General features: G+C 41.8%; 1 protein-coding gene across 1 annotated transcript in view; it reads left to right on the top strand.

The window, feature by feature from the left end:
- PTGER3 (prostaglandin E receptor 3) overlaps positions 1-8,498 on the top strand; it is a 49,117-nt gene extending 40,619 nt beyond the window's left edge. The window contains exon 2 of the mRNA XM_077450482.1: positions 3,706-8,498. Coding sequence (XP_077306608.1) covers positions 3,706-3,990 — 285 coding nt within the window. The 3' untranslated portion in view covers positions 3,991-8,498. The remainder of the gene's footprint in view (positions 1-3,705) is intronic.
- The last annotated feature ends 1,872 nt before the right edge of the window (positions 8,499-10,370 follow it).

A 10,370-nucleotide genomic window follows, 5' to 3' on the forward strand; every position in this document is an offset into this window, starting at 1 on the left:
GGGTACATTTGTATGGCGCCCCCCGGAGTCAATACTTTGTAGAACCACCTTTCACTGCAATTACAGCTGCAAGTCTTTTTGGGGATGTCTCTACCAGCTTTGCACATCTAGAGAGTGATAGACTTGCCACAAATTCACATTTGAGCACCTGAAAATGGGGGGGACTGTGTATAAAAATGGTTGCAGTTCGTCACGGGACACGTGACTTCCCCTGATGAAGTCACGTGACCCGTGACGAACACGCGTCAGGACGCTACCGGAAGTGACGCACACCGAGCTCGCTGCTTGTTTGTACATCATTCACTTTGAATTTATGTTTGTGAGTATTCTGTCTTTTTAAACTTGAATAAAATTTTATGATCAAATTTACTACACCATGGGGCATCCTTCCTCTATACCCTTCTGATCCTACATATACGCCATCCGCTGAGGGACCCCCATTGCTGAACATCTCAGAGCTACCATTTAAAGGGGCCACACAGCGCAACTAGGCAGGACAGAAAACGCCAGGATTTGGGGACACCACAGACCATCAAAGATCCCAAAGACATACTTGTCACATGCTGTTACCTTACAGCAGTAAGGTAAGGGGACACCCATAATCAGATCACACAGGATCACGGGAAATATCGCCACCATCACCAGTCATTGCAATTTTCTCCACGATTATTTACACAATGTCATTCAAGCATTAGCACTTGATGCGATTTCTTGGAATGAATGGCCACACTATGCACGGTGTAATGGACATTTGAGATTTTGATGCTATAATATATCTGTGAAATTCACGTACTTTTATCGCATCCAAGCACAGGGCACTTTATGCGATTTTTGCAGCTAATCGCTATATTTTGCACTACTGAAAGATATCTTGATTTATTTTTATATTATTTTATTTCTGTTGCATTGCTTTATTTATTTTATAAGTGGATTTACGCACCTACAGTGAAATGAATGTCACAATTGTTCAATTATATTTATTTATTTTTTAATAGACTGTGTGTTAGACCTATACGCATATAGGCTTCATACCTTTTTTTGAGCAGCTGATCGCAGTTTCTGCCAAACCTTTTCGATTCTGTATTTATTTATCCTGCCCTGGCTGAGGGAAGGAGGTTCTCACCCAAGATTTGACGGTACATGGCCCCGTCAATCGCCCCTTTAATGCAGTTAAGTTTTCCTTTCCCCTTAGCAGAAAAACACCCCCGAAGCATAATCTTTCCGCCTCCATGTGTGATGGTGGGGATGGTATTCTTGGGGTCAAAGGCAGCATTCCTCCAAACACTGCAAGTTGAGTTGATGCCAAAGATCTTGATTTTGGTCTCTTCTGACCACAACACTTTCTTCACCCAGTTCTCCTCTGAATCATTCAGATGTTCATTAGCAAACTTCAGATGGGCCGTTTACATGTGCTTTCTTGAGCAGGGGGACCTTGCCGACGCTACAGGATTTTAGTCCTTCACGCCGTAGTGTGTTACCAATTGTTTTCTTGATCCTAGCTGCCTTGAGATCATTGACAAGACTCTCCCATGTAGTTCTAGGCTGATTCCTCACCGTTCTCATGATCATTGAGACTCCACGAGGTGAAACCTTGCATGACGCCCCATACCGAGGGAGATTGAAAGTTATTTTGTGTTTCTTCCATTTGCAAAAAATCACACCAACTGTTGTCACCCTCTCACCAAACTACTTGGCGAAGGTCTTGTAGCCCATTCCAGCCTTGTGTAGGTCTACAATCTTGTCCCTGACATCCTTGGTCTTGGCCGTGGTGTAGAGACTGGAATCTGATTGATTGCTTCTGTGGTCCGGTGTCTTTTATACAGGTAACAAACTGAGATTAGGAGCACTTCCTTTAAGAGAGTGCTCCTAATCTGAGCTTGTTACCTGTATAGAAGACACCTGGGAGCCAGAAATCTTGCTGGCTCATAGGGGATATTTCACTCATTAAAATGCAAATCCAATTTATAACTTTTTTGAAATGCGTTTTTGTTTTTCTGGATATTTTTGTTGTTATTCTGTCTCTCACTGTTAATATAAATTGACCATTAACATTATAGACTGATCATTTCTTTGTCAGGGGGCGAACGTACAAAATCATCAGGGGGCCAAATACTTTTTTCCCCTCACTGTATACTATATTGTCAAAAGTATTGTGACGCCTCCCTTTACACACACGCCCGGTAGTTCTCGGCGGCTTTCGGGTATTTTCGGACGTCCTCGACGGCTTTCGGCTTTCCGAGTGCGGCCGAGAATGGCCGAAGATAGCCGAGAACGGCCCAGTGTGGCCGAAAATACCCGGAAGCTGCAGAGAATGGCAGAAAGGGTTAGAAACAGTGGGGGGTCGGCGTATAACATGCACTCCCGATTTCCCCCTGATTTTAGGGGGAAAAAAGTGCATGTTATACGCCGATAAATACGGTATTTTTTTTAATTTATTTTTTTACATTTCATTTTATTGCTGTCACATAGCGGGCCAATAACCCTCTGTGATACAATTTTGCTGTGACAGTTTCTCTATACTTAGACATCGAGGACCCCCCTCCATTTCACCCACTCACACCTGCTATGCTGGTTACAAATCCACAGATGGGACAGTGGAGCCCTTAGCAGGGGCAGTGAGGTGGGAGGAGGAGTTGCTACCTTTGGTGGGCAAGTGATTGGGTAACTGACTGTTGTAAGCACCCCTGGCAGGGTATGGGCCTGCGTAGAAGGTCTTTTGTTTGATTCAGATGGGTTTTACATTCCCATGCAAGCAGGTCAAATGCAACTCAGAAGAAGGTCAACTGCAAGTAGATACAACTGTCAGTGAATTTTGAATGATCTCAGAAGCCTCTCATACTGATGCCATCAATACAGCCCTAAGTCCATCTACATGAGCACTTGTATGTTTTATCCCGACCTTAGTAACTCTTTCTTTTCCTGTGGCAAATTAGCATGACATTTCAATGGCACGTAAAAATGCGCGTTGTGCGTATTGCAACAATTTGGAATAGTGGGAAAAATTAAAACTGTAGATTCTTATGCCGCGTACACACGAGCGGATTGTATGGCGTACTTAGTCCGTCATACAATCCGACGGACAATCCGTCGTACTTTCCACTGAACGGACTTGACCACACACGGATACCCAAACAGTCCGACGAAAGCTTGGGCGATGACGTGTACAGCACGTACGACGGGACTAGAAATAGGAAGTCCAAGACACAGCAAAGCCCTGTAAATCCTTTCTGGGCATGCGCCATTCTTAGTCAGTCGAACTAGCATACTGACGACCGTATTGTCCGCTGAAACCAAAGTACGACGGACAGAATTTTGGAAAAACCGAAATTCTTAGTACTCCGGACTGCACGCTGAAAAAGTCCGCTGAAGCCCACACACGAGCGGATTGTCCGCTGAAATGTGTTTAGACGGACTAAGTACACCATACAATCCGCTCGTGTGTACGCGGCATTAGGCTCTCATTGTGATTCTGGCTTCACCAATGAGTCACCAACACTGTATCAGAGAGCTGAGCAAAGTAATTCTGTATAATTCAGTATTATGGTAAAAATTAACCCAGATGCTTCCACTCTCCAGTGGAGCAACACATATCCAATATGTAAACTGCTTATGGCAATATGCAAGATTGGACTATTTTACATTTAAAATTGCCTTTATTGTCAAAAAAAATAATGCAATATGTTTTTTTTTTTCTTCTCTCTACAGGTAATTATGCTAAAAATGATCTTCAATCATACCTCAGTTGAAAATTGCAGGCCACCTTTGGCGTCGCAAAGCCCAGAAGTGCAAAAAGACTGTAACTTCTTTTTGACGGCCATACGCCTGGCTTCCCTTAACCAAATACTTGACCCTTGGGTTTACCTCTTGCTCAGGCAAATTCTACTTAGAAAATTTTGCCAAGTAGCGAACGCCGTGTCAAATTGCTCCACTGATGCCCACAAAGATCAGGCAATCATATTAACTACAGAGGTGAAAAAACCAGAAGGCTGACACATATTTATGAAGACCTTGTTGCATGCTGAAAAGGAAAAAATATTTCAAGGGTAAATCTACCCCAAACAGATTGAGGTTGGCAGGATGAATCGGCCATTGAGTGCTTTTATGGAAGGATCTGGGAGCCAAGAGCTTACATTACAATCAGGTCCCACACTTGCAGAGCAAGGAACTTCAGAAGTGAGACTTCAACATCAGATCCCTCAACTCCACCCAACTGCTGCAACCCACCCAACTGCTGCAACCCACCCAACAACTTCACCCACCTAGTGCCACCTGTCTTGATGCTGCACTGTCCACACCCTACCAGCTCTACTCACCACCACAGTAGATCCGTTGCATTCAGTGCTTGGGGAAATTAGCATTTTGCTGCTTCTCATATCAGTCTTTGAAGCATTTTTGAAGGTTGTGGAATACTGTGTTTCAATTTAGAATTGATGTTATAGAGCAGTACACATTTGTGTCTATTGTTCCTTTTGCAATGCATTGCTTTGCTATTATACCTATGCAAATGTGAATGCAACTCAAACATGTCTCAAACTAATCTCAGGCTGACTTCAAATGCAATCCATTTTCAATGTTTGTCTTGCTTCTAACTTGAATGTGAAGATGTGCATTAGCTTACATTGTGCTGATTATGCAATCCTGTAACAGTTTGGTGGCATTCAGACTGCTTTCATAATTGCTATATCAGCCATTTCCAACCATTTCCAACCAGGTGTCTGTGGAACCCTTGGGTTCCCCCAGACATTGTTAAGGATTCCTTTAACTATGGCTGATTGACCTACCATCTGATGGTGCATGCATTATTCTGAGGCCTACACCACTTGACAAAGTGATATGCAACCAGTGATCTTTAGCTGTCTGAAAGAGTGGAATTCTGATTCCCCAATATAAGGGGCATTCTTCCCCCTGTCCACCAATGTAAGGGGCATTCCTCCCAATTCCCCCCAATGTAAGGAGCATTCTTCCCACTGATCGCCAATGTAAGGAGCATTCTTCCCACTGACCCCCAATGTAAGGAGCGTTCTTCCCACTGACCCCCAGTGTAAGGAGCATTCTTCCCAGTGGATTTAGAAGGGGTTCCTTCTAAAAAAAAAAAAAAAAAAAAAGTAGAGAAAAGCTAAAAAAATGGGGTGGATATGGATTAAAATGACCTCGGTGTCACTTGAAAAGGCATTAATGATTGATTTGCACCCCACGTTTTATAACCTGGTTACTTGAAACCAGGAAACCTCCAAGACTGAAAGCTAACTGAAAATACCAAATTTTTGTACATGGCCAGTCTTTTAGATAAGATTTGGGTTTGAATTGGTTGCACATGTTACAATCTGATTGTTCAATCTTCTTTAGATACACTAACAACTTTGTAGTGCAAGGGCCTACCTAATGGGTTGTAAACTGAATAAATTGATTGCAACATAGCAGAGGAGAGTAAGAAAAAGCCCAAGAATTTTTTTAAGTACATAAATAGTAAGAAAAGGAAGTCACATCATATTGGCCCCATAAAGAATGAGGAAGGACATCTGGTTACAAAGGATGGGGAGATGGCGAAGTTATTGAATTTATTATTTTCCTCAGACTTCACAAGGGAATCGGGGGGGTTTCAGTAACCAAAACTGCAGTAGAATTAGACTTGAAAAACGTAATATTAATAAGTCACCGGGACGAGATGGCTTGCACCCGAGGGTCCTTAAGGAACTCAGTCAAGTAATTGTCAGACCATTGTTCCTAATTTTTACAAACAGTCTACTGACTGGAATGGTACCAGCTGATTAAAGAAAAGCCAATGTAGCACCAATATTTTAAAAAGGGCCAAGATACTTCCCTGGGAATTGCAGACCAGTTAGACTAACATCAATATCATGCAAGCTCTTGGAGGGGATGATAAGGGACTATATACAAGATTTTAGCAATGACAACAGTATCATTAGCAGTAATCAGTATGGATTCATCAAGAATCGTTCTTGCCAAACCAGTCTATTAACCTTCTATGAGGAGGTGCCATCTAGATAAAGGAAGGCCCTTAGACGTGGTGTATCTGGATTTTGCAAAGGCATTTGATACAGTTCCCCATAAATGTTTACTGTACAAAGTAAGGTCAGTTGGCATGGACCATAGGGTGAGTACATGGATTGAAAACTGGCTACAAGGGCGAGTTCAGAGGGTGGTGATAAATGGGGAGTACTCGGAATGGGCAGGGGTGGGTAGTGGGGTCCCCCAGGGTTTTGTCCTGGGACCAATCCTATTTAATTTATTCGTAAACGACCTGGAGGATGGGGTAAACAGTTCAATCTCTGTATTTGCAGAGGATACTAAGCTAAGCAGGGCAATAAGTTCTCCGCAGGATTTGGAAACCTTGCAAGAAGATCTGAACAAATTAATGGGGTGGGCAACTACATGGCAAATGAGGTCAATTGTGGAAAAAATTTAAATAATGCATTTGGGTGGCAAAAATATTAATGCAATATACTCACTGGGGGGAACCTCTGGGGGAAGCAAGGAAGGAAATGGACGTGGGGGACCTAGTAGATGACAGGTTCAGCAATGGCATGCAATGCCAAGTTGGCATGCATTAAAAAGAGGATTAACTCCAGAGATAAAACGATAATTCTCCCGCTCTGCAAGACTCTGGTCTGGCCCCACCTAGAGTATACTGTTCAGTTCTAGACACCAGTCCTCAGGAAGGATGTGCTAGAACTGGAGAGAGTCCAGAGAAGGGCAACAAAACTAATAAAGGGTCTGGAGGATATTAGTTATGAGGAAAGGTTACGAGCACTGAACTTGTTTTCTCCGGAGAAGAGACGGTTGAGAGGGGATATGATTTCAATGTACAAATACCGTACTGGTGACCCCACAATAGGGATAAAACTTTTCTGCGTTAGGGAATTTAATAAAACAGACATTCACTAAAATGAGAGGAAAAGCGGTTTAACCTTAAACTGCGTAGAGGGTTCTTTAGTGTAAGGGTGGTTAGGATGTGGAATTCCCTTCCACAGGCAGTGGCTTCCGTGGGGAGCATCGATAATTAAAATAAAATATTAGATAAGCACCTAAACAAACACAACATACAGGGATATACAATGTAATAGTGACCTAAAATCACTCACATAGGTTCGACTTGATGGACTTGTGTCTTTTTTCAACCTCGCCTACTATGTAACTATGTAACATGTATGGTAGGTTTAGGTCTCCTTCAACTTTAAAGGACAGTACCCTCTGAGAGCTGCTGGCATCAGGGGTGATGGATGTACAGACACTAAAACATTCCAAGAAATATAACAAATCAATGGATGGTTCATCTTTCCTGCCCTTGACTACCTAAATATATTTTTTTGGTGGTCTGAGCCTGTGTGAGATCAATCCACCAAATGTTTACACTTCTATTTTGGATCATCCAGCACTCTTAAAGCCCAAATCCAGGCAAAATGTTTAATTTGTTTCCAATAGGGCATTAAGGGAATAGAACGTTTTTTTTTTTTATGGTCATCTGTATCCATGTTTGAGGAAATTTCTTTCCCTGATCAGGCATCTCTTAGCCCTTGTACACACGATCGGAGAATACGTTGGAATGTGTCCTATCGGACCGTGTTGTCGGATAATCCGACTGTGTGTGGTATGCATCAGACTTATTCCGTCGGAATATCCGTCGGACCCAATTTTCCAACTTGTTGGAAATATTTTCCGACCAACTGGTTCGATCGGACATACTCCGATCATGTGTAGAGAATTTTGATCGGACCAAGTGCCACGCATGCTCAGATCAAATTCCTACATCAAAGCTATTGGTTACTAGCCTGAATGTAGTCCCATCGTAACGAAATTACGTCATCACGTTCTGCAAGATCGGATTTTTCGACAACTTAGTCCGACCGTGTGTATGTAACAGTTTCGGACAAGATCCGACTGATTTGGTTGTCGAAATCTCCGACCGTGTGTACAGGGGCTAAAACAGGGAAACAGACAAAAACACATTTAGTAGAATGAGGAAAGTTTAGAGCATCTGAAATCAGAATATTGTTTTTATTGCTTTCCGTGCCTTAAGCCCCTTCCCCGTTGTATGGATGTCACAGGAAATGGGAACGAGTGGGAAAATCCTTCCCAATGGGGGCAATAGGGTCACAGACATGAATATAAATCTTGGGGTACGTGTATAGCAGTTGGCAGATCTCCAGTAATTTGAAAGACCTCATTGATCAAGCTGAGTCACTTTGGTTAGGCTACTCATACCCCAAGGGAAAAGGGGTCTACAGAGAAGTCCAAACACATGAGAAGCAGTAAGACCATCACATTAATGATCAAAGAGTCAAAAATGTTTTGTTTTAGTTATTCAGTGGGATAAAAGCCAACACGTTCCTGGGATTTAGACACTTCAAGCTTTGTGTTGAAGCCCTGATGAAGGGCAAGTGTGTGAACCTCCATAACATGTTGAATAGCATCCCACTAAATATCTAATAAGAAAAAAAATGTTGGACCTTTTAACGATCAGTATGGCACTCTACTAATTATTAGACATGTGCAGACTAGAATATTTCGTTTCGTTTTTTCGTTTTCGTCTGTAAATTTTATTTATTTAGTTACTCCCGAAATTCGTTTTTATTTATTTCGTTTTTCGTGCAAAAATTGCATTCGTCCGAAAATCCACATGAATTACGGTCGAATCTGTCTTGGAAGGCTTATGGTATCTGTCGAATGGATAAAGAAGATTCGATGGAGCTGCTAAACTATATAGCCTATAGGCGGAGCATTCGATTGCCGAAATGTACGATTGCAGTGTCGTATAGTTGCGACGATCCCGTCGAATATTATTATAAACGTGCAACGATCCCGTCGAATATTATTATAAACGTGCAACGATCCCGTCGAATATTATTTTAAACGTGCAACGATCCCGTCGAATATTATCATTATTTTTTTTTAATTTACTTCCCCCACCCAATTCCAGTATCGTTTCTCTCTGTCGATTCTGTTCTCTCTATGTCGAATATTTACTCTCTGTCGAAGCTTTTCTATATAATAGGACTAATAGAGGTAAACGAAACTTAGGCACATTCGACCACAGGTTCAATAGACATATGGAGTCATGTCGAATCTCCTATTCTATATCGAACGGCCACTTCGAATCTCCTATTCTATATCGAACTGTTGTAACAACGAAAACGAAAAAAAGCATTTATTTATGTCGGATCTTTCGTTTTTCGGAATCTGCACTTTCGTTATCGTTTGTCAAAACGAAAACGAAAATACCTGAAATTCGGACGAAAATGCATTCAGACGAAAACGAATGCACATGTCTACTAATTATTATGTACTAAGAAATAAAAGCCTGACGTGAATTGTAACTCTCCCCCATTTTGTCCAAAACTCAAAAACTTTTGATCTGGGCTTTAAGGACACTGTAGAATATCTGATGGAATTCCCCAGCATGCACACCTTATGCAGCAAGTAAGATGCCCCTCTTTTCTTGTTGGATTATTTCATGGAAAGTGCAACACTTGGAGTGGAAGCACAAAGAACTACAAAGAGAGCCCAAAACCTCATGGTGGATCGGATAGAGTTCTGGTGGGGAATCTATGCAGCTGGGAGCCACAAGTAAGGCGTAAAAACCCAGCTGATAACTCCGTGCACTAGAATCCAATTACAACTTCATTATCACTTTAGGATGGAATGACACTTTAAAAATAAATACAAATTCAAATGTGAAAAAAAAGGGCCTAAAGGCCCCATCGTTCCAGAGATGGAATCCAAAGCTGCTAAGATGGACAACTTTTACTTCTCTGTGCCAAAAGTCTAACGTGTACGTATTTAAATGAACTGCGATGCATCATATATTTCCATACATTCTGCCTGTATATTGGAGGTTACGTTGTGCAAGAAGAAGGCATACGAGCCGAGCTACCGTGATGCATGTCGTATGAAGACCCCCGTCAATGCCTGACAAGCGCAAACCAAAGAGTTTAGTTTCCGGCAGTGTCTAATTAGTGCATGACAAAGTCTGTATGATGAAATAATGCAGGGAAATAAAAGATTGTCAGACCGAGCCTCGGAGTATGTATTACTCAGGAAAAGAATGATCTGTATGAATACATTTTTCTTAATGACAGAACCTGAGGGGGATGTGATAGACACAGAAAAAGCAAATAAAGCATTTATTAGAAAAGAGGATGATGGGTATAAGCACTGCATGATTTCACTCAGTGAATCTTTATTGTGGAAAAAGAAGTTGCTTCTCTGATATGACATACTTCTATTGCTACATAAAAATGTTACCCCTAAGATTTAAAGTGGTTTAAATTCTTACATATCCCCTGTGAAGTGACGAGCCTCACGTGATGCACAAGGATGAAACGCATCCTCCTGCATATGTTATATCTGTT

This window comes from Lithobates pipiens, unplaced genomic scaffold, assembly GCF_037356315.1.
Source record: "Lithobates pipiens isolate NorthernLeopardFrog02 unplaced genomic scaffold, aLitPip1_a1.2 Scaffold_23, whole genome shotgun sequence".
Taxonomy (NCBI): Eukaryota; Metazoa; Chordata; class Amphibia; order Anura; family Ranidae; genus Lithobates; species Lithobates pipiens.